The 25,331-nt window shown below is 40.4% G+C and overlaps 1 protein-coding gene across 2 annotated transcripts; it reads right to left on the minus strand.

Moving 5' to 3' along the window:
- On the minus strand, window positions 1-24,334 carry gap43 (growth associated protein 43). Of its 2 annotated transcripts, none has more exons than XM_036562886.1 (3): window positions 23,993-24,334; window positions 3,608-4,195; window positions 1-193 (listed from the first exon to the last, which is right to left on the minus strand). In XM_036562886.1, exons 1-3 carry the CDS (start codon window positions 24,020-24,022, stop codon window positions 104-106), a joined length of 708 nt encoding a protein of 235 aa, XP_036418779.1. In that variant the 5' UTR covers window positions 24,023-24,334; the 3' UTR covers window positions 1-103. The 2 variants fall into 2 exon arrangements, with proteins under 2 accessions (XP_036418779.1, XP_036418780.1); XM_036562887.1 differs by having other exon boundaries at window positions 1-191; window positions 3,604-4,195; window positions 23,993-24,332.
- Between the last annotated feature and the right edge of the window lie 997 nt (window positions 24,335-25,331).

The raw sequence follows: 25,331 nt of genomic DNA on the forward strand, positions 1-25,331 counted from the left end.
AAAAAAATAGGACAAACAAATAAAAACTGACTGTTTTGTTCCACAATCAGAGGGCAAAGAGCAACCTTTTCGTAATTATTTGTTACCATTTTACAACTTTGCATCATCTTCTTAAGCGTTCTCGTCCTTGTCTTCTTCCTTGCCCGCTTCCGAAACAGCGCCGTCTGCTGGCTCGGAGTCGTCTGCAGCATCTGTTGGCAGAAAAAGCGCATAAAGTTAACGTTCAACCCTACCGCCATTTATTTCCACGCATCACGGTGGGACTCATTTCCCTTTGCCTTAATTGCAGCTTCCATTCTTTCCACACCTCCTAAGTTCAGTCTTAGAAGTTGCTTGGACTTCTCACAGTCCAACTAATCTCAGTTCAATATTGTTAAGGTCTGGACTCTAGGATGGCCAGTCCAATGTCAAAAATCTCTAGACTTCCATCAAAGGTCATAGGAAAACTCTTCATTTTTTAGTGGTACAGTGTTGTAAATTGTGCTTAATGTGACCAGGAACGTTATATTTTTCAATTTTGATATCAGGTTGACTTTGAAGCACACTCATGAGCCATTTGACCAAATTAGCTACAATGCTAACTTAACAAATTAGTGATAATATTGCATACTGTGTCCAGCAACTCATTCACACCCTTCAAGTATAAGTTATTCTCTTTTCAGAGATCTTATATAAGAGAATCAACATGCATAAGGAAGGAAAAAAAAAACAGGACTTTAAAAACTGGCTAAAAGCTACAGAGAAAATGTGGCTCCTAACAACCACCTGGAAGACCTGGTCGACCCCAAAACTGCCCCCATCAGATAAGCAGCACTTAAAGCTTTCATCTCTGAGAGAGAGGAGAAAATCAAGCTGCTTCAGATCTGAAAACATCCACAGGTGTTTCTGTCCATCCTTCCACTGTGAGAAGACAACTCAGCGCTGTGGGTCTGAAAGGATGTGTAGCTGATCAAGAAGAACCTCACTGAGAAAAGGAGACGGACACATCAAACAAAGAAGCTGAACGATGGACTGACCACCCCAGAGTCCAGACCTCAACACCACTGAATGTGTTTGGGGATTTCACAGTACCAGCACTTACAGTTGTCTAGGGCAGATCTAGCAGGGCACAAATTATGTACATATATGCACCTGTAATAAATACACACATTAAATACATAGTAGTAAATAAAACTCAGTGTATTTTTTATTAAATGTGTTTTTTTTCACGATTAAACGTACTTAATGTCCATTTTGACTGATAATCGGATAAAAGAAGGTTGTTCTCTCACTTGCATAGTAGTCAGTGCTTCGTTTCAACCACACATATCAGACAAAACAGATCAGACTAGCCGGCTAGAGTTTCACTAATGGCTCGTGTGTCTTTCTGAAGAACAAGCGATCCCTCAGCGCCAGTAACCACCGTCCTTCATGGTTTCTGAGTGTTGTTGCAGAACCTGAGAGAACATCTATAAAGCCTAATTGTGGTCAAGTCATGCACTTTAGATTGAATCGAGCAGCCCGCATCAGTATGGATCTCTGGGCGAAACCACCACGCACTTAAAGCGCAAACTATAAGATCTAGAAGGAAGAAATCGATCGGGTAATTCAGTTAGACCAAAGCTCATCCTGTTTTCCCCTCAAGAATCATCGACGTGCAATAACAACCATCGTAACAACCAGAGCCTTTGGCTAATTATCTCCGAGTTGAAACGTTGCTCTAATGCATGTTTTGTGTCTGAGATATCAAGGTTGTAGAAGAAATGTTCCTCCGAAATGTACAAGGAGGCCTTTTACTTCTTCTTTTAACCATTAAATTTGTTCTCACCCTTGTCGCGACCCATTCTGTTCAGCTGATTACATTTTTGATGAAGCCGCTACTATCCGTTCTCGCAATTAGAACGCGCTAATGAAATGCCCCCCGCTGAATTTTCACACTTTTTAAAGGTACTAGGCCACCAACACATCATCAACGTTGTTGACGTGTTGGAAGGTTAGGATGATTCATCTGACGCTGCTGTTATTTTTAAAATCACTGCTGGTCTTTTTCAGCTTTTAGCTTCCACAGTCGACTAAGCAAGTCCAACTGAAACAAGGAGAATATACTAATAACAACCATAGGATGGTATGACATACTGTCACATACTCCAGCGTTTCTAACTGCTAACTTACTCACCATAGAGGTGCTAGTAACACCAAAATGTTTGGTTCAACAGTTCTTCTTTTGGAAAGACTTCGTCGTTTTCTAGTTTGGCTAGTTTGGTAAAGCGATCTTCCTCACGTTAATCGAGATCTTACACACCTCTTTTGTCTTTGGTTAGAGAAATGAGTAACAACTCACTCTTTCCACCAAACTCTTGCAAAATTGGACGAGTTTTCAGATCATTACAGCATATTATAAAGTTTTTCAGGGGTATTCCAGGCATAGTTACAGTTGCTAGGTTGTGAAGGACCAACAGGGTGAACTAATCTGCTACAGCACCACCCTGAGGCAGACCAGCTCACCAATTGTGAAGTGGGAGAAGTAATAAATCCCTGAATGTGCATTTGAGTGTCAATTTTTCTCTAATGAATAACAACTTCATAAGAAAATTCTTTGAGATTCTGAAATTTAGGGGGTCCAAGAGATTGGCTGGGGATCCTGGACCCCCCAGGACCCCCCTGTATTTCGCACCTTGTATATAGACAACAGTATATTAGCACAGCTAAAAGGATTTGTACATACTTTTGTCCATTTCATTAGCTTCATTGCACAAGGCCAAAAAATAACCAAGCAAGCTTTGGACAGCAATTGAACTGGAAATGGTGTAAATCTGATTTTTCATCAAACCTTCTTTTTAATAGCTCAGGTGAAGCTGGTTTATATAGGTACTTATGAATTAAGATTTGATGGCAATCAAAAAAAACATTTCCAAATTTCTGCATAAGGTGGTTCATCGTAGAGAAACTTACTCAGATTTCTTTACAGTGGTGGTGATAGGAACCAGGGGTCGCCATGACTACAGCACAAATATAGATTTTATTTACTATCCAAAAACCACCAGTGAACCTACTTATTTTAGTTTATAACACTTTCCAAAAAAATATATCTTCACTTTTTGCGATTTTTATAATTATATATCATCCGAACACACCAACTATCTTTTACACTGTATCAAAATTTCATGATGAACGGAGTAATAGAAATGCCCAAAAACTACCTAAAATGATCTAAAATCATATTATATAAAAATATAATCACAACAATTACATTGACCTATATTACAATACTTTTGCCTTCTAAAGTTATTATTTTGGAGATTTTTTTTTCTGGTATAATGGTTGGAAAATGGAAGTAAATCTGAAAAAAAAAATCTTTGGACACAATTTTGCCTTATAGCTCCCTGCATGTACCTCTTCTCCAGTAATGTATAAAAGATATTTACACCAAAACTATATTTTAAAAACTATAGTTTAACTCTTCAGACGTCTGGTTTCCATCACCACTACTAAGTCTGGCTGTAAGTTTCACTAGAATGGAGAATTTCACATCAAACCACTCTGAATGACTCTGTTTACATCTTACAGATTTAATTATGCAGATCCTTTTGGAAAAATCGGTGGAACTGTCCTGGCGCCACCCACCTTTTTTGTCTTGTGTTTGGTTTGCTTCCTCACAATCAGCTGTCTCGCTAGCAGCGGCAGGCACGTCGGCTTGTTTGGCTTCCGCCTTCTCCTCCTCCTCCTTCTTGTCAGCGTTTACATTCTCGGCGGGTTTCTCGGCCTCGGCGGCGGGGGCTTCACCGGGTTTCTCCGCTTCCTTCGCCTCCTCCTTGGCAGGTGGTTCTGAGGGGGAGGTGGCCGCAGGAGCTTCGGCCTTGCCTTCGTCGGCCGCAGCCGGAGAGTTAGCGGGTGGCTCGGTCACGGGGCTTTTGGCCTTCTCATCGCCAGCTTCCTCGGCCGGTTTCTCCGCGGCAGGAGAAGTGGCTTCCTCCTTCTTCTTCTCCTCCTCGCCATCCCCTTCCTTGGGCGCCTCAGCGGTTGCCTCGGCCGCGTCGGCCTCTGCCGCCTCTGGGGCGGCCGGACTGTCCTCCTCCTTGCCGTCGTCCTTCATTTTTTTCCGGATTATGTGTCCCCGGAAGCTGGCCTGGATCTTGGTGGCCGCCTTGTGGGCTTTGTCTTCTGGTTTGGTGCCATCCTGTTTGATCTCCTGGTCAGCCTCTTCGTTCTTCTCCACCTGAGGGACAAAAACGAAGGTTAAGGTCATGATCTGGAGACCTAGCATTCTCCAAAAAGCAGGAAGTCTGAAGGACACCAACCCAAGAAACACCAACCAACCCAAACATGTGCCATACATGCAAGATTGTTGGGTGACTCTAGAACGTTCTCCCCTTTACACTGTATAAGGGGAGAATGTTCTAGAACACTGTGAATGGCGGGACAATCTAGAGTTGAGACAACATTCTAGAGTGGTGTGCATGGGGAGAATAATCTAGAACAGTAAATGGGAAGAACATTCTAGAACAGTGTAAATGGGGAGAACATTCTTGAGCAGTGTGGGTCGACATTTTATACAGGGTGAATAGAGGAAGTACATTCTAGGATAGTGTGAATCCTAGAACTGTGTGAACTGGAGAAAACATTCTAGAACAGGGTGAATTCTAGAACAGGGTGAATGCTGTAATGATACGAGGAAAGGGTGAACAAGGAGACCATTCGAGGGCAGGGTGAATTTTGGATAGTTGAAACTAGAGAGAACATTCTAGAACAGTGAGAATGGAAACATTCTAGAACATTGTGGATAAGGGAGAACATTCTGCAAGAGTGTTAAAGAAACTGTGAATGGGAGACATTTATAGAGCAGAGTAAATAGGGGCATTCTAGAACGTCATGAAGAGGGGGAGTAATGTATGTGTATGGGGAGAACATTCTAGAACAGTGTAAACGATGGAGAAAGTTCTGTGACAGGACGGCACTAGAATAGTGTGAGAATAGGGTGATTATTCTAGAACAGCATGAGTAGGGAGATTGTTCTAGAACAATTCCCCATGCACACTGTTGTAGAACAATCTCCCTACTCATGCTGTTCTAGAATGTATAGGGGGATTGTTCTAAAGCAGTGTGAATGGGGTTTTGATCTAGAACACTGGGCATAGGGAAATTATTCTAGAACACTGTGCACAGCGGGGTTGTTCTAGAACAGTGTGAATAGGAGAATTGTAATGGGGGATTGTTCTAGAACACTGTGCATAGGGGGATTGGCCAAAAGCAGCGTGAATGTGGGGTTGATCTAGAACACTGTGCATAGGGGAATTTTCTAGAGAACTGTGAATAGGGGAACACTCTACATAAGGGGATTGTTCTAGAACACTATGAATAGGAAGATTTATGAGAGCAGCACAGGGGGATTGTTCTACATTAGTGTGAATAGGGAGATGGTTATAGAGCAGTGTGCACAGGGGGATTATTCTAGAACACTGTGAATTGGAACTTTCTATCAATAATCACACAGAAATGGCACATAAAGGGCTTCAGACATTTGGTTTGGTTGCCGTTTGCAGGAGAACATTGTGTTGTTGTGCTCTTGGCTTAAGAAATTAACATTGTACAAGAAGACTTTATAAAAGCTCTACTTTCACAGTCCTGTCAATCACTGCAGGAGCTGAATATGCAGTCAGAGCTGAAACAGTAAGTGTTAGCAATCTAAAACAATAAGCCATGTGAGGCCGTCAGTGTAACACATGGCCTATTGTGGCTTATTGTATTAATACAATAGTAACAAAATTCAACTAGAGGCTTTGGTTGCCAAGCAACATAATGACGAAAGATTATTCCATGAACTCAATCTGATTGCAATCAGATTTTGGCCTAGAATAACCTTTCCCAACCTTGTCAACTACAATGTGAAATGCTGTATAGCCTAGTGGATAACACCACCACCCCACACATAGAAGGCACATGATCGATTCCCAACCATGCAGGATGTCCATACCCTGCACTTTCAGAAACAATGCGACTGTTCAGGTCAATTTTAGTCCCCCAGTGTAATGTAAAGCAACGCATATGTACCCTCAATGATACGAAATATATCACTGCCAACATAAGAAAAAAGAAATGATCAAATGTTACATTAAACTTAAGAATGTTTTTTTTTCCTGTACCATTTTTTATTTTATTTTTAAATTACCATGACAGAAGGCTTAACAGTACTTTAAATAAGTACATAACAGTTATATATTCTTAATTTTTTGTACTTTCTCAGAGGTACAGACACTTGAATGGAGCTTGTTCAAATACGATGCCTTCAGCAGGGGAAGTGGCTCTACAGTGTCTCTTTAGCTGTGGCCAAAAACACTGTTTCTCCAAAGCATGATAATCATCCAGCAGCTCCAGCAAGGACACCACGCTGCGCTTTAAACACCACGCCAGAGCCGTGCTCTCCACGGGAGACCATGTTTGCCTGACAGACTTTAAGCTAGCAGGAAACCTGCAGCTGTTAGCTATGTGATTATCAGGCCGTGGCTTTGTGTTAGCTGTGTTTTCGTGAAGTGTTGTGGTCCGTGCTAATGGGAACAGGGTTTGTTAACAGTGTGCTAATGGTGTTTAGTGTTTCTTGGAGTTGAAAAGACTTCAAATCTAAATGTAATTGAGTAAATGTGCTTATAGTCTTGGATTTAACTCCAAAATGCTTCAATTTGTCAAATGTGCATGGCTCCTTTGGAAAAGAGGTTGCAAAATAGAAGCCTGCGTTAGAAATCTCAGCACCCAACAGACAAAATTTTTGAACTGAATAAAAAATCACAAGGCAACATCACAAACTTACAAACACTAAATGTACATTTAGCTAGCTGTTAGCACTTAAACAGAGAACATGCTTAAATAAGGCATTTTCTGCTGATTTTAGTGCACATTTTTTCTTCTTTTCTTTTTTGACATAACATTTGCCAGAACTTTTGCACAGGCCACATTTTATTTTTTTTTCTCATAGTTTATTTTGTTAAATAATAAACCTAACATTTGTTATATTCTGCAAATAAATAGTAACTTTATATTAAATCTGTGTACACTGTAGAAGATGTGTTCACTTATTTTCACTAAGAAAATCAACTAAATTCTAATTTGACCATTTTTAAACTTTTGCATGTGACTTTAAGTCATGCAAACTAAGCTGCAAAAACAGCCCATTTTGATCTATAATCATGATTATGATGTCGTAGCCATGAACACTTTTCCATACAACCATCCATTCAGCCTAAACAGGATCCCTGCAGCCTTCCAAAGTATCCGTATATCCATAAGAAGCAGCCGAAGTTCCCTAACAGTTTGTTTTGTGCGTTTCAGGTGCTTTTTGAACAAGGCAGAATACAGGGCAGCCAATCAGAACAGGTCATTTACATATGCCAGTCTTAAAGGGAGATTGGAAAATAGTCATATGAAAATGAATTAGGACTGTTTTTGATACATAAAACCACATAGAAGAGGACTTTAGTAGAAAAAAAAACAAGAAAAATGTAGAATATGGGCCTTTAATGTAATCTGGACAGCTGTGAAAATGCTTGCCCACAACATCATGGAGTATCAAAGACCGATCAGGCTCATCTCAGTGAAATGTGTTACTGACACATAGCTCCAATTTCATATTAATTACAGAAGAAATATAATCAGTTTGTGATGTTAATGAACAAAAAATCTACGATAAATTCTCAATGAATTGTTAGATTATCTTCAAAAGGATTGTGTTCCAAATAGTCCAGTATTCACCATATAGTGCACTGTTTGGTCTGGGCCTGAAACTGTTTGATTCACTATATAGTGCTCGATTTTGGACTATGACCTGGTCACTATACAGTACATTATTTTAGCCTGAAACTTTGACCTATATAGTGCACTATATAGAGGAATTATGTAATCGTGTTTTATACAGTTCTTCTGATTTTCCAAGGAAGGGAAATCCCTAAATAGTAAACAATGCACTATATATAGTGAACAGGGTATAGTTTCAGATATAGCCTAAAAGAGTACACTCTATAGTGAATATGATACAGTTGTAGATATAACCTAAAATAGTGTATAGAGTGTAGTTTCAGATGTACCCCAAAATAGTACTCTATATATAGTGAATAAGACATTTTCAAACATTGTCCAAAATAGTGCACTATATAACAAACAAGGCACTTCCAGATGTAGTCCAAAATAATGTCATGAATAGGGCAGGGCATAGTTTCTAGCCCAGACTAAAATTGTGCACTATATTGGGAATAAGGTAGGCATACCTGCAGTTTCAGACACAGTTCAAAATGGTACACTATATAGTGCTTAAGGCAGTTTCAGATGTAGCACAATGTAGTGCACTATATAGTGAAAAGAGCAGTTTCAGACACAGCCCCAAAAAGTGCACTATATAGTGAACAGGTTATAGTTTCAGACATAGACTAAAACAGTTCACTATATAAGGAAAGAAAAGGTTCACTATCAAGTGAAAAGGTTCATTATATACTGTGTGAAAAGATGCACTATATAAGGTAAGAAAAGGTTCACTATAAGGTGAAAAAGTTCACTATATAAGGTGAAAATGTTCACTATATAAGGTGAAAATGCTCACTATAAGGTGAAAAGGTACACTATATAAGGTAAGAAAAGGTTCACTGTAAAGTAAGAAAGTTTATTATATAAGGTAAGAAAAGGTTACTATATAATGTAAAAATGTTCACTATAAGGTGAAAAGTTTCACTATAAGATGAAATGGTCCACTATATAAGGTAAAAAAGTTCACTATATAAGGAAAGACAAGGTTCACTATGAGGTGAAAAGGTACACTATATAAGGTAAGAAAAGGTTTACTATAAGGTGAAAAGGTTCACTATATAAGGTAATAAAGGTTTACTATAAGGTGAAAAGGTTCACTATATATGGTAAGAAAAGGTTCACTATAAGGTGAAAAGGTTCACTATATAAGGTGAGAAAAGGTTTACTATAAGGTGAAAAGGTTCACTATATAAGGTGAGAAAAGGTTTACTATAAGGTGAAAAGGTTCACTATATAAGGTAAGAAAAGGTCCACTATAAGGTGAAAAGGTTCACTATATAAGGTAATAAAGGTTTACTATAAGGTGAAAAGGTTCACTATAAGGTGAAAAGGTTCACTATATAAGGTAAGAAAAGGTTCACTAAAAGGTAAAAAGGTTCACTATAAGGTAAGAAAAGATTCACTGTAAGGTGAAAAGGTTCACTATATAAGGTAAGAAAAGGTTCACTATATAAGATAATGTTCACACTAAGGTGAAAAGGTTCACTATAAGATGAAAACGTTCACTATAAGGTAAGAACAGGTTCACTATATAAGCTAAGCTGCAGACGTAGTCAATGTCTTGGCTGATTTCCCGATTAGCTTGCTGGTTTCTCATGGGTGACTGGGCAGATGGTTTTGGCCCAGTGTTTAACAAGCCACCTCAGCTGTAGGTGCGAGATTGTGGAGATAGCGATCTGGCCCTTCGCCCTCTCCTTATGTTCCTGCATGGCTCTGTGCCCAAGACTTCCAAGGATTTATTGATCACTGGCACCAAAGCGGCCGCAGTCCATCACCTGCACACATCAGCTTTAATCTCCAATTGATCACTCGTATTAAGCAACTGTAGCAGAATTACTACACAAACTACACAAAAGGAGCAAGAACTGTTAGAGGCCTAATGCTATTCATGGAGGAGCCTGTTAGCCTGTTAGCTATCACCCTGAGTTAGCCAAGTTGATGAGCCTAGTTCCAAATAAGTTTGAACAAACTTCCTGTGGGGTATTCTTAGTGCTGTTTTGTCCATTTACTTCATATACATGCTGATGGTCAATACACCGAGTGGTCAATGTTACCAACATAGCGTCACATTAATACAGAATTTAATTGTCGTGAGGTGGTCAGTGTGCATCAGTGTGCATGTATCAAGTATTTTACAACAGATTTAAACATGACTCAGCCAATCAGATTTTGGGACCAGATTTATAATTTATGGTTTATGCTGGTTAGTGCTGGTCTGGTGCTGGTTTCGCTGGTCACCCAGCATGACCATACCAACATCCAAAACACAACACATGCTGGTTTTGCCGGTCTATGCTGTTTTTTTAGCAAGGTTTTATAACATTTACATATTGTAAGTTGAATATATAGCAACATGTTTAATATAAGCTGGACGATGTTTTTATTTTATTTAATTTGAAGGTGCAAATCAAAATCATTCAGATGCACTGGAACTTTCTTTCCCTGAAAATTCCCACAATATTCCACAATACAGCGTCTCAAACTCGCTTTCGGAAAGTTTTAAAATGGAGGATGAAAGCTGTCTCACTTTCATTTTCAACTGGAAAAAGTATTAATGTTTATTTTTCACACTTACGAATAAAATATTAACACCAATACGGATTTTGGTCTAGCGAGTTCGTTATCAGTTTTCCATTAACTGAATCTTTCACAGCAACCTGCTAGCTTCTTAGCTAAGACTTACTTGTTTGTACATTTAGCATTAAATGTGTTCTTTGACATCAGCGTTTAATGAAATAACTACTAATGCTACCTATAAACTAGCATAACACAATATTTAGCGAGATAATATTGTATAGTAGTAGTAACAGTAGTAACGATTTCACAACAGTTTCACAAGTATTGCACTTTATTTAGTTCATGAACAAAATATGATATTAAAGTAGGCGGACCTGCTAACAAGCCAATAGCTAACAGGCTAACTAGCCTTGTTCAGACCTTCAGGCCTACATTCACCTGCAGACTTTAAGTTTAAATCTTTGCTGAAACAAACAAACAAATGTCATCCGAAAGTCTATTCAGTCATCAGTGGACGGTTTAATTGCTGCTATAAATTGCTTAGATGAACGATGGTTAGCTTGGTGCTAGAGATGCTACAGGAAGTTAGCATTATGCTAGCAGTGTTAATTACATGAAGTAAGGTTTAATTGCATTAAACATTGCTACGTGCAATTGGCGCACGGCTGTATCTGGGCTTCAACAATGAGAATGTTGATTAAAATAACTGTAATGTTCATCCCAAAAATGACAGTATGGCTAAAGCCCAGCAGAGCGGATGAGCCCCCCAGTCGATGTTGTCAGTACTGTGCCGTTGCATACTGTCTCTGCATCCATGTCACACGTAATTGAGTGGTCAGTGTGCCAATATTTCCACCCTGAGGGACCTGGTCAGTGCCCGAATTTGTATTTACTATGTACTGATTACTACGTACTAGTGAACGAATCAGGACCCGGCCATGGTAAACCTTGCGTAACGTGGCAGAGGTGCAGTATGTCCAATAAATAAAGAGCCTAAAGCTTCACCAAATCATCAGTCACATGCTATTTGGCACCTGATGCTAACGGACAGTCCCTCAGCTCCTAGCGTTCACACATACAACCTCTCCTTCTGTCCTGCACTCATGGGTGCCAGGAACCACTGAGAGGCCAAATGGCAGCATCAGAGCTCGTCCACAATCGCTGGATGATTCAAACACATGGATAAAACAGTAGCCTGGCTGAACAGGCTTTGTGATATACAGCCCGTTTGCCCACTGCGCGTTTGGCAGCGCTTTAAGGACTGTAGTCCGGGCTGTTAATTCCAAAACTCCATAATTCAGCTGGGCGTTTACTGCTGGACAGAGGCCAGACTCGATAAAAAAGGGTTTATAAATGTTTATAAATGACTGGGGCAAGACAGGGAGGTTAAGGAGCAGCACTACCTGTCAAACTGTCTCTTACTTTGAAATATTATACAGCGTAGTGGACAATATTTCTGGAGAAAGGACAGGGAATTTATAAAGATACTTGTTTGGTTAAAATATGGGACCTTAACATGCTAACACTCCTCATGCTAACACTCCTAATGCTAACACTCCTCATGCTAATACTTTACAATGAAATGTCAAAGCTAACACTCTTCTCAAAATTGCTTACTGTTCTAGGATAAAGACATGCCAGCGTTAGCACTCTTGCTGCTAACGCTTGCAAATCATATGATAACATTTGTGTTGTTATAAGAAAATAGCACACCAATGCTAACACCCCTCCTGCTACTAAAAAGTGCTTATTGTTGAAGGATGTCAATACTGATTCTTGCTTATTTATATCTGAAAATGGTACGGCAATGCTAAACTCCAAATAATAAACTCCATAATAACACATCATATGCATGGCATGCCAGCACTAACACTACTCCCGCTAGCAGATATGAGCTAACAACATCAGTGCTAATTCTCTTCACGCTAATACATGCATAGCAATGCTAATACTCACTCTAATAGCATTTGCCTGAACGTACTGACGCTAACACTTGCATATTGCTATAAGATAATGGCATGCCAATGCTAACACTCTTGCTGCTAACACTTGCAAATCATATGATAATAGCATGTCAATGCTACTAAAAAGTGCTTATTGTTAAAGGATGTCAATGCTAACACTTGCTTATTTCTATATGCAACGCCAAACGTCTCATAATAACACATGCATATCATATGCACGGGACGCTAATGCTAACACTTCTCCTGCTAGTGCTGATTCTCTTCACACTAACACTTGCTAATGCTAATACTCACCCTGATAGTATGCTAACACTTGCATGTTGCTCTATGATGATGGCATGCCAATGCTAACACTCTTGCTGCTAACGCTTGCAAATTAGCATGTCAATGCTAACACTTCTCCTGCTAGCACTTGCATACTGTTATATGGCAATGGCACGCCAATGCTAACACTGCTCATGCTAAGGCCTTCTTCACACGTTCTTAGCTAACACTCATAGCTAACACTCCTCATGCTAAGGCCTTCTTCACACATTCTTAGCTCACACTCATAGCTAACACTCCTCATACTAAGGTCTTCTTAACACGTTCTTAGCTAACACTCATAGCTAACACTCCTCATGCTAAGGCCTTCTTCACACATTCTTAGCTAACACTCATAGCTAACACTCCTCATGCTAAGGCCTTCTTCACACATTCTTAGCTAACACTCATAGCTAACACTCCTCATGCTAACCCTTGCATGACGTTTTATCATAATGGAATGCTAATGCTAACGCTCCTCCTGCTAGCACTTGCTAGTTATATGACAAAAGCCTGACAAACTTAGCATAGATTTGCATACGATGCTATGCTATGTTGGAATTAAATTTATTTTATTTATACTTATTTTATTATTTATATTTTAATTCTCATTTTTAGCATGCTAACACACAAGATTCTGCAGTATTAGCATGCTAACTTTGAGTCTAATACTTAAAAACAACACCCAAATCTTAATAAAAAACTTTTTAAAAGAGATATTTAAGTTGCTTTTGTAGGAAAAATTGATAATAAATATGATTTTAGCATTTCAGTGTCAGGGTGTGAAGGTGAAGAGGTGACAGATGCATTCGTTTACCTTTTCACGCTCGGATCCTCGGCTGAATTTTCCCACCAAATGGCTGTTATTTTAATACTCTTATGTCTCTAATGAAGAAAAAAATGAACAAACGTAACTGAAGGAATGTAAAATGAAAAAAAATGACTTGACATAATATAAACATAACATGAATATTTCCTGTGGAAATGAAACGTTAATCAAACAATAGCAGGCAGAACACATAAAAGAAGATTATCCAGGCTCACAAATTTGAGGAACAGAACGAATCATGGATATTAATGCAGAAATAATGAGGTGAATCGGAATTAAATTAGAATACATTACAGTGAAACAGCTTCAGGTGAAATTAAAAAAATGGGTAAATGATTAAATTAAAGGTAAAATAATAATCTCATATATAAGAAACCTGCATTCAAATCCAACAATTATTGGTGTCATGTAATTAATTATGAATTATTACTGAGAGGACTGCTGGACTGTTATCCATCTGCGACCACAACTGAGGTGCAAATTATTGAGTCATTCTCGCCTGTTTTTGGGAACCAAACAGCAAATAAGCTTTTTCGGTGGAATTTTATTAGGAAGATAAATTGACAATCTCTAAAAATGGTGCTTCTTCAAGGTTCTTCAGTACAGGCAGTGGTTAGAACCATTCTACATAGAACCATTTGCATACTTAAATAGTTCTCTGCATGGTGAAATAGTTCTTCAGAATTATGGTTCAACACAACGTGTTCTATATGGTTCTGTATAGCACCAAAAATGGTTCTTCTATTGTTTCAAGCTTAACATCGACAATAGCAGAACCCCCTTCTGGTGCTATATAGAACCAAAAAGGTTATATATGGAACCATATGCAACACATTCTCCATCAATCTGAGGAACCATTTCACTTTAAGCACGAAATGGCTCTATATAAACAATTGTCTTTACTAAAGAACCCTTGAAGAACCATCTTTTTTAGGTGTGTATGTGATAAACATTGCCTTGATTGGGTTCCAGGTTGCTCCACAGGACGGAAAGCATTACCACCACACGTCCTCCCAATTAGACCCGGCCTGCTCACTCGCAGAATGCAGACTCAGGTTCTGTAAGGAGGCCAGGCTCTCGTGTTGCCCTCCCGGTTATTGGATTCTTACCAGTAATGGGCTGCAGGAGCCATATAAGGTGACTGAACATTGGCAGCTCATGAAAGCAATGAGGAGATAATAGAGCTGCTCTCGCTGTTGGAGGAGTTCAGCCTGATCTCCATCTGCCTCATCTGCAGCCCACTGTCCATAACCACAGCCTTCATTCTGACTCTCATCCCTCTCATACATGAGTGACACACAAACAATAGAAAACCTGCTGACCAAATGCAGTTACAGTAGAAGCCAATGGGCAGGGTGTTCAGTTCCACCTTGTACTGCACAGTCAAGCTCAACGTTTGGAAACATTTCTGTTTAATTTAGCTTTTAATGAACATTCGTTATTTTAATCACCGTCAATGTCAGTTTATATTGATACAAATTGTTAGCGTTTAATTTTTATCCGACTTTATTTTACATCACTTGTGTGTAAAGCACTTTACAGCTGCTCTATAAATAACGTTCAATATATTTATAATTATTACTAGTAATCTCCATATATATATATATATATATAGAGAGAGAGAGAGAGAGAAAGAGAGATTTTCAGTTTTATTTCCGAATGAAAATTTGACTTGCAGCGGAAATAATATAAAGGATAAGTTTATCTCAGGATTTTGACTGATTATATTGTAATAATGGCTTATTATTTCAAGATTTGGTGGATAATGTTAAATAATGGCAAATTTTTTAAAGATTTGGTTGATTACGTTGAAATAATGGGTTATTTTCTCAAGAATTTGACTGATTATGTCAAAAGAATGTGACTGAGTAATGGCTAATTATCTCCAGATTTTGACTGATAATATCAAAATAATGTATTTTTCTTAAGATTTGACAGATTACGTCAAAATAATGGCTTGTTTTTCAGGATTTTGATTGATTATGTCAAAATAATGGCTTATTATTTCAAAATGTTGACTGATTATGTTGTAAAAATGTAATATTACAATATCTGGTGGATAATGTTGAAATAATGGCTACTTAATTTTACTAAGTTTGGTTGACTATGTTGAAATAACGGCTTATTTTCTCAGGAATTTGACTGATTATGTCAAAATAATAGCTTATTTTCTGACAAATTTGACTTATTTATGGCTAATTATCTCAAGTTTTTGATGGACTGTCAAAATAATGTCTTTTTCTTGAGATTTGACTGATTATGTTGAAATAGTGTCATTTTCTTAAGATTTTGACTGATTATGTCAAAATAATGGCCTACTTTTCCATGATTTGACCTTATTATCTCAAAACAAGGCCTTATTATTTTAAAATTTTGGCTTATTTTGTTGTAATAATGGCTCATTTTTTAAGATTTCGTTGATTATGTTGAAATAATGGCTCATTTTCTCAACCTTTTGACTAAGGATGTCAAAATAAAGTATTTTTGCAACAGGTACTATAAAAATGTAGGTTTATTTATTTGGAAGCCTGTATAGCCAGCTAGAGAAAAAAATGGATTTAGAATAATTATGTTGAAATATTGTCTTTTTTCTTGAGATTTGACTGATTATGTCAATATAATGGTTTATTTTTTAATGTTTTGACAATATGTCAAAACTGTCATTTCCTTGAGATTTTGACTGATTATGTTGAAAATAGTCTCATTTTCTTGAGATTTTGACTCGTCATGTCGAAATAATGGCTTATTATTTAAAAATTTTGACTGATTATGTTGTATTAATGGCTTATTTTTAAGATTTGGCTGATTATCTTAAAATAATGGCTTATTTTCTCAAGCTTTTGATGAACTATGTTGAAATAATGTCTTATTTGCAACAAGTACTGTACACAATAAAATAAGAAATAAAAGTAGCACTGGCCTCGTTCCACCCAACCCCTGAAAAATTTCACTCAAAATCAGGCACCAATGGTAACACCTATATTTAAAGTCAATGGGCAGATGCTGAAGCGACTGCCCGTTACTTTCTACCTACCTTCTACCTTCTACTCTTGGACTTTTCTAAGCACAGGGAAACATGTGGAAATTAAGGACCATGGTAACTGACAGGTGCAGATACAGGCAGACAGAGATTAGACTGAAAAACTCTGGAGAATTCCTTTAAACCTGTTGTTTCCATTCGCGCAGTAGTTACTGCTGTTTTTTAATGGACAGTGAAGCTATAAGCTACTTTAAATCAATAGTCAGTCAATACCCTCATCACATCTGCTATTAGAACAGATCATATTTTCATATTCTCCTGGGTGCTGTAAACATTTTTCCAATTGAACCCTTCAGCTATAAAAGCATACAGTCTTCCACGCTGCTATCTTCAGTCACAGCGGTTTGGCGGCGCAGCTAATTGAGTGGCTAATCTCTTCAGGGCTGTTTTAAGACTGAGTTCGCGCACAAAACCAGGTATGCTGAGGTAAAATTGATCATAATTGGATCATACGACAGCACAATGCGATTACGCCGCATGTAGCAAGCAGCTACGAGGAGTATCCCCCCCTTTTTATGCAACCTGTTGCTCAGGCAGAGAGCTAACGCTAAGTAGATGGGTGCTAATGCTGCGGCCGTCCAGTGATAGGTGATGTCTTGTAGCTGCCGCTGCAGAATGACTCATTTCTCATGAGTCACACTCATCATTATAGTCCCCGATCACCCGAGACCATGACATCATCCGTGGATTAGGCCAGCGGACCCCCATCTCTGAGGTAAATGCTATTAGAGCCTTTGTTCCACGGCGGATTAAAGAAAAAAGGATCAAAGTGAGGTAAAAGGAGGGGGGGGGTGCAAAAATGAACAAAGCAAGAGCAGAGAATCATGCAAGAACTGCCAATATCACTTCGTACGAATTCTAGAAGCAGATTCTTTCAAATTCAGATTAAGGCGTGGCATGAAAATGGCCTGCTAGCGTGCTCGGCTATGCATTTCAGTCTGAAAGCTAAAATTAGCATGATTTATCACAGGGATGAGTAATACACTGTTCCTGAATCTCAGCCGTGAAATCATCAGCCATTAGTGAGGTGATGTCCAGTAAATAAGTCAGCCAATTTATCGGAAACAACAGTGAACAAGGACTCAGTGTGGTATGGTTACACTGGCCAGTGCTTTTTAATGTTTTTCCAAAAAAAAACTACTCTCCTATTGTGACACAGAGCTTTTTATTTGACCTATTCTGATATATCCTATTGTATTTACATTCACACGAGCGCTCTTTGTTATGCTGAAACAAATGGGACCATTTTTGGTCACTAAAACTGCAATTCTGGGATCAAGTTTCCTGGGTGCGGTGTCTTACGCTCTGATGGTTTTTACCTACAGTGGGTTTGACGTGAAGGTGAATCAGGTTTGGTCAACTGGAATGGCTGTGCTGGTTTTTGAAAACGACCTCATTGCCCATTCCAGATCTCACGGGACTGACCTATCCAGGGTCCATCCACAAACACATTCCTTCATAGCTAGGTTAGACAAGTTTATAGTACATAGGTAAGAATCTCTTTTAAAATAATAGGAAATTGTAGCTTTTATAAAACTAAAATCCCCATTTTCTTCTTGTTTATTTGACTTATTTTGTAAAATTTCACACTGTTAGGATAAATTAGGAGTAGTTTTTCTCTATTTTTGTGTATTATCAAGCTAACATTAGCATGGTGGCCAATTTTATATCAATGCCAATTCCAACCTGCTTAGCTTTGCATATTATCCACACTGTAATTAAGCTAATATTAGCATAGTGGCGAATTTAATATCACTGTTTCCAACCTGCGTAGTTTTTATTGTATTGTATTATTCGCATTGTAATAGCGCTGATGTTAGCATGGTGGCAATTTTTATTTTGTTGTCATTTCCAAAATGCCTGGTTTGGTATATTTTTCACAATGTAGTGATGCTAATATTAGCATGATGGGAAATTCTTTGTCATTTCCAACCTGAGTATTATTACCAGTAAGCTAACATTAGCATGGTGGCAAATTTACATTGTTGTCATTTCCAACCTGCCTTGTTTTGTACGTTATTGACATTGTAAAGAGGCTAAAATTAGCATAGTGGCTAATTGGATATCATTGTTTTCAACCTGCTTAGTTTTTACATTATTCACATTTTAATGAAGCTAACATTAGCATAGTGGCAAACTATATATCATTGTTTTTTCTAACCTGCCTAGCTTTGCCAATTAGCCACACTGTAATGAAGCTAATATTAGCCTAGTGGCGAATTTCATATCATTGCTGTTTCCAACCTGCCTAACTTTGCATATTATCCACACTGGTCACGCTTTCCCATTATTCACATTGTAATAGTGCCAGTGTTAGCATGGTGGGGATTTTTATTTCATTGCCATTTCCAAATTGGCTGGTTTGGTATAATATTCACAATGTAATGATGCTAATATTAGCATGGTTGGAAATTCTTTGTCGTTTCCAGCTGCCTAGCGTTGAATATTATTACCAGTAAGCTAGTAAGGTGGCTAATTGAATATTGTTGTTGTTTCTGACTTGAATAGTTTAAAAAATTACTCACATTGGAATATTTGTTGCTACATAGTAGTTTCCAGTTTAAAATGCTACGCTGATGTTGTTGTAGCCAATCAGGGCTAGGCATGCTAATGTTAGCTAAAAATACATGGAAAAAGCTATGCACAAGCTATACTAGCATTGTGACTTAGACATCCAAAGAACTGAATAGCACCAAGTTGAGTTGTACGCTACGTTTTCATTACGACATTAAAAACCACTGTATTTAAAATGAAATAACTTATCTTGAAAATGTATCTAATTTGTGAGGCTAGTTTCTCATTAAGTTGAATGCCAACATTCTCTAAAGCTTCTTCAACCTGGCAACAGTTGATTCGAACGAACATAGCCGTGGGCGGATCATGGACAGGTCAATTTGAGGAGCAATGCGAGTAACACTGGAACACTGGAACACTTTGAAATAGAGGCAATATTTGCCCTAATAGAGGTGCCGGCCTCAAATCAATTGCCCGAGACAGGCGGCCGGGTATGAAGACTGACAGAGTGACCGTCTGGCTGCGATCAGTCCAGGCCTGTTAGAGGAAAGCGTGTCCAATCAAAATGATTGACACCGAACACGCCGTTCAGAGCGACTTCATTGGCGCGCAGCCATAACTCAGCGGGACGGTTACGAGACAGGGGCGGCGGAGGTGTTTGAAGAGGGGGTAGGGCTTTAAGGTTAGCGCTGAATACATTTTCCCATCCTCCACTAACACTCTGAATTACCACCGTGTCACGGCCTTGATTTCCAGCCGACTGTATCAGCAGGTCTCCCAGTGGCCAACACCAGCATTAACCCTTGGAAGTGCGGCTACTTTTTTATGAATTGTAGTAGCAGCTTGTAGCTCTTGGAAACAAGCAGCGAGGTTAAGTGGAAAGCACTGATTCTAACATTTCACTCATACCACATAAGTGAAAAAGTCCTTTATCATGACTTGATTTTAATGGAAAGTTACCGTTTTCCTGTTTTGTGGAAAAAAGAAACAGCCTTTACATTTTTTGACATAAACATGCCGTATATATAAGCCGTGTACATGTATTTCCTGAGAGAGCTGAGCTAGACTTTTCTAGTAATAGTCTCCCGATGATTGGCCATACAAGCCTTCCTGATAATTACGTAGATTTTATGCAGTTATAGCAAAACAACCAGAATAACTGTTGACGTCTAAGGGTTATATGTGGACCTTATTTTTGGACTTTGTTACACATTTAATTCATCCTTAAAGTAATTAACCATTAACGGAAAATACCATACAAGTCATATTCATTCTCTGAAGCTTCTACTATATAATAATCTGCTGAAGCTCATTCAAATGACCAATGAAATATAACAAATGCACCCACAAAACCTGTGTGATTCTCCAATCTCTACCAAGGTCTCAATCAGCTGCTGCTCCAAACGATGACTCATAGTACCATCTATTGATCCGAAACCGCTCTTCCTATACAAAACGATGCCTCTGAACAGGACGGCTTTGAAATAATCTGTCATAATCTGTTACCCATCCATATATTTCTATTATTATCACTTTCATAGCACAATCTGAAATGCAGCGGAACATTAAAAGGGACCCGGCGCATGCAAATCTGGGACACTGCAGGTGCCTGTGTAGGTGTCTGCTGTTGCCACAGTGCGTTTTCACACATGAATTGTCCTCAGTGTAAAAGTAGCTGCAGATTTCATGGCCTGTGTTCAATAAGCCGTGTGTCTTTTATGGTGGTGTGTTGGTGTAATAGCACTGAGGGCCACGCCCCAGTGGGAGATACAGCTTTAAATCTTGCTTTATTTCTTCTCCCCACCTTCCTTCTGACAAAACCGCACCTCCTGAGGCAGAATTGGCAAGCAGTCGCTGGGACTGGGCAGTAGTTTCCAAGCTTTTTGGCCTTGGATTGGCTAATGAGATCCCAAAGCCTTACAATTACCTGCAGCCCTGCCTCCTGGCCTGAGAGTGGCTAGCAACAACCTGCTTCGTGTGCTGGGATTGGCTAGTAGTCCCCCACCTCTTATGCTGTGATTGGCTAATGGCAAGAGCCAGGGTAGGAGCTAGGATGGGCTAAGTAATTCTCCATCTCCTGAGGAAGCTGAGCTAGACTTTTCTAGCAATGGCCCTGTCTCCTGATGATTGGCCAGATGAGCCTATGTTTCCTGATGACTGGCGAGCAGTAGCCCCGTCGCCTGAGCTAGTATAGCCACTAGTAGACCTGTAGCCTGTTGAGTAGCTAGAAGCCCTGCCTCCTGAAGGTTTGCTAGCCATAGGCTTGCCTTCTTATGATTGGGGAGTAGTATCTCCACCTCTCAAGCTAGAATGGGCTAGTACTGTTCAACCTCCTGAGCTAGCTGGACTGTGTAAGCAGTAGCCCCACCTTCTGAGGTGTAGCAGTAGTCTCGCTTCCTGAAAACTGGCAAGCAATTGCCCCACCTCTCGAACTAGGTTGGGTGTGTAATGTTCTTCCTCTTGAGCAAGCCAAGCTAGAACCGTCTGGCATAAGCCCAGCCCAGATGATTAGCTAGAAACTGGCCATGCTTCCTGATGATCATCCCCATGTTCTACCCCCCAAACTGGGCTGGGTTTGTAATGTTCCACCTCCCATATTTGGTTGGGTTTGTAATGGTCTACCTCTTAAACTGGGTTGGGTTTGTAATGTCCTACCTCCAAAACTGGGTTGGGTTTGTAATGGTCTACCACCCAAACTGGGTTGGGTTTGTAATGTTCTACCTCCCAAACTGGGTGAGGTTTGTAATGTTCAACCTCCCAAGCTGGTTTGGGTTTGTAATGTTCTATCTAACAAACTGAGTTGGATTTGTAATGGTCTACCACCTAAACTGGGCTGGATTTGTAATGTTCTACCTCCCAAGCTGGTTTGGGTTTGTAAGGTTCTACCTCCTGAGCTGTGTTGGGTTTGTAAGGTTCTACCTCCCAAACTGGGCTGGGTTTGTAATGTCCTACCTCCCAAACTGGGTGAGGTTTGTAATGTTCAACCTCCCAAGCTGGTTTGGGTTTGTAATGTCCTACCTCCCAAGCTGGTTTGGGTTTGTAAGGTTCTACCTCCCAAACTGGACTGGGTTTGTAATGTCCTACCTCCCAAACTGGGCTGGGTTTGTAATGTCCTACCTCCCAAACTGGGTTGGGTTTGTAATGTTCTACCTCCCAAACTGGGATAGGTTTGTAATGTTCTACCTCCCAAACCGCACTGGATTTGTAAGGTTCTACCTCCCGAACTGTGTTGGGTTTGTAATGTTCTACCTCCTAAACTGGGCTGGGTGTGTAATGTTCTACCTCCTGAGCAGTGTTGGGTGTGTAATGTCCTACCTCCTTGGTAATGTGCCTCCTGAGTATCTAAACTGTGTAGCTCACCTCCTGATGATGGCGAGCAGTATCCCATCGTCCTGAGCCACAATGGGCTAGCCATGTTCAATCTCCTCAGCTTACTGAGCTACAATTATTAGCAGTAGCCCCACCTCCTCCATTGCCCTGCCTCCAGATGATTATCTAGCTAACTATTGCCTAAAAGTGACCGTACCTCTTGCACTGGGATCAGCTAGCAATACCTCCACTGGGATTGACCAGGAGGTGTGGCTTGTCTGACTATGTGTGGGAGAATATACACCTCCCCCACCCCCACACATACGGATCCATTAGGGATTTCAGGCTGAGGAGGGGAGACAGAAAGCGGAACAGAGGAAGAAGAAATCATTAGTTGCCGATTAAGGCAGACATGTGCCTAAAGCTGCCGGCTGGCTGAAGACCCCAGCTGTGGACATCCTCCGTCTGCCTGGATTTAATCGGAAAGGGTGTTCCGTTTTCTCTCTCTCTCCCTTTCTCTCAGTCTCCCTCTCTCCATCTCTACCTCGCTCGCCCTCGCTCTCTCTGCAGTGAATCCTCCTCTCCTCCTGCCACGCCCTTTTTTCCCTTTTCCGCGGATTTTCCCACCACGGATCTCCAAGCCTACATCTTGCCGGGCGCTCACGTCACACGTGCCTCGCCTCGCTCTGAACAACCGGCTTCATCTCTCCGAGAACAAAAGAAATCCACCCCCCCCCTTCTTATCCCACCCACCTCCCCCCCACCTGCCCCTTATCACTCCTCCTCCTCCTGCCACCTGCACTTCATGACCTCACCGTTGCTCTACTTTTCCGGCGCGTCGATCGTCACGCCGGTTTCGCGCGAGACTGCATGCATGCAGCGTGCGAGTGCGCGCGCACGAGTGCATGGGGTGTTGGTTTGGCATTGCAATGCAGCGGGATGAGAGCGAAGCCTCACGCTCCCAAAACAAGGAAAAAATGGGAATAAACATATAACAGCAACTTGCGCTGGTATGCATGCACGGGTCACTGACAAAATAAGGCACGAGACCGCTGAGGAGTGAAGCCAGATGCCCCTGGACCCACCCACCCATCCATCTATCCATCCACCTATTCATCCATCCAAAAAGACAGAAAATGAAAAAAAAAACCCAAAAAACAGGCTTGCAGAAATGTCCAATTTTGTCCAAAGGTAGCCCCCAAATCACCAGTGCATGTGTACCCTCCATGCAACTGCCACTTGGGTGCAGCCAGTCTGCACCCCACCCTTTTTCTTCCCCCCTCTCTCACTCTTTTACAGCTCTAACTTACACCCCGGTCCTCGCTATGCAATGCAATGCAATGCAATCTGCACCCGCATTCACCTTAAAAGCAATAATGCAAGCTTTGCATTCATGCTTCCCTCAAAAGCAACCGTGCATCATGCAAATGTGCGGTTCTGCTCTTAAATCCAAACTTGCAGTAATCGACGCGCTGCCACAATGGCACCTGGGCACGTTTTGATTCCTAGCTCCTTTTTGGGTACAGCATTTTTAAAAAAGTGCCATAAAGAGAAGCCGAGAGCTCCAGGCTCACTGAGCTGTCACCACCTTAATTACATTAGCAAGGCGTGTCAGGAGGCTTCTTCTTTTCTCCCCCCACACACCCAAAGCTAGCTGAGGAGCGAAGAAGTCTGAGCCTTTAAAAAAAATCCCAATCCCAAAGTCTCAAAATCCCAAACTACTAACCACAGGAAAGACTGAGGAATATTTACCGGCTTTGTTCTTCTTATACAGCACAGCATACTTGGAGTATCCTTTTTTTCCTTCTCTCTTCTCTTTTTTTCCGCCTTCTTTTGCCTTCCTTTTCTGCACTTCTCCTCTCACGCTCCCTCTCTCTCTCTCACACTCTCTCTCTCTCTCTCTCTCTCTCTCTCGCTCACACACACTCCCGGCTGTATCAACAGCTGAGGCGTCTGATGCTTTTACTCATTACACTTGGCCCACACGCACACACACGCACTCCGCCGGTAGTCCGCTGTGAGACGCGCCGCCTAACAATGACTACTAAACCCACCCTATAAACCCCTCCTATCTCTCTCTCTCTCTCTCTCTCTCTCTCTCACTCTCTCCCTCGCACGCTCATGAACCCACCCATTGTAGCCCCCCCTCTTTTCCCTCTTTCCACAAGCTTAGGCTCTAACCCCACCCTTCCTTGCCTTTCCTAGGCTATGAATGACTGAATATGTCCAATCTGTCCGTAGACTATTCCCAACCCCTCCTTTTACACAACACCACCACCAACACCCATCCTTCTTTTCTCTTTTTTTTCCCTCCCCCGGTCCAGGGCGGTGGCCTTGCCGGCTGCTAGCAGGTTCTCGCTGTGGTCTTTTATGGGATCCACTGAACCTTTTAGATGCTGAAAAGTGTCACTGGCACTAAAATCGCACCAAAATTGTCTGATATTCGTTTATATCTGGGTTCACAGCGTGTAGGTAGCCAGGACCCGGCAGTGCTGAAGCATCTCTTGTATTTTCCAAGCGCTGTTCACATGGTAACGGTGCTGAATCGATGACCGTGTGAAAGCCCATGGGTGTGGACCAGACCTGCACGATATGGGCGAAATAAAACATTGCGATTATATTGCTACGCATCATGATAATTCTGTATTTTGCACTATATCAGAATGTAATGTGTAGCACATGTGAGTCCTCGGTGTGACCAGTGCTATACCATTGTTACATAATTTAGAATGACTTGGAATGAGTCCTTGGTGTGACCATTGAGGTATACTGTGATCAATTATGGAGTCAGAATTGTTCACACTGATGGTGATATTCTATATATAGTGTATGATATATCTTACATTATGTTAAGAATGCATGAGTGAATCCTCGGTGTGACCATTGATATTATATCGATATGTGCTGTTATTACAGGAGAACTCACAATATGTTGAGAAATCATTAGTGAATCTTTGGTGTGACCATTGCTATTTTTTTAATACATACTGCAATTATGATACAACTGACATTATGTTAAGAATACATTAATGAAACTTTGGTGTGACCATTGATATTGTATTAAAACATACTGTGATTACAATATAGCTTC

The sequence above is a fragment of the Colossoma macropomum genome, unplaced genomic scaffold, assembly GCF_904425465.1.
Source record: "Colossoma macropomum unplaced genomic scaffold, Colossoma_macropomum, whole genome shotgun sequence".
In the NCBI taxonomy this organism is placed as follows: Eukaryota; Metazoa; Chordata; class Actinopteri; order Characiformes; family Serrasalmidae; genus Colossoma; species Colossoma macropomum.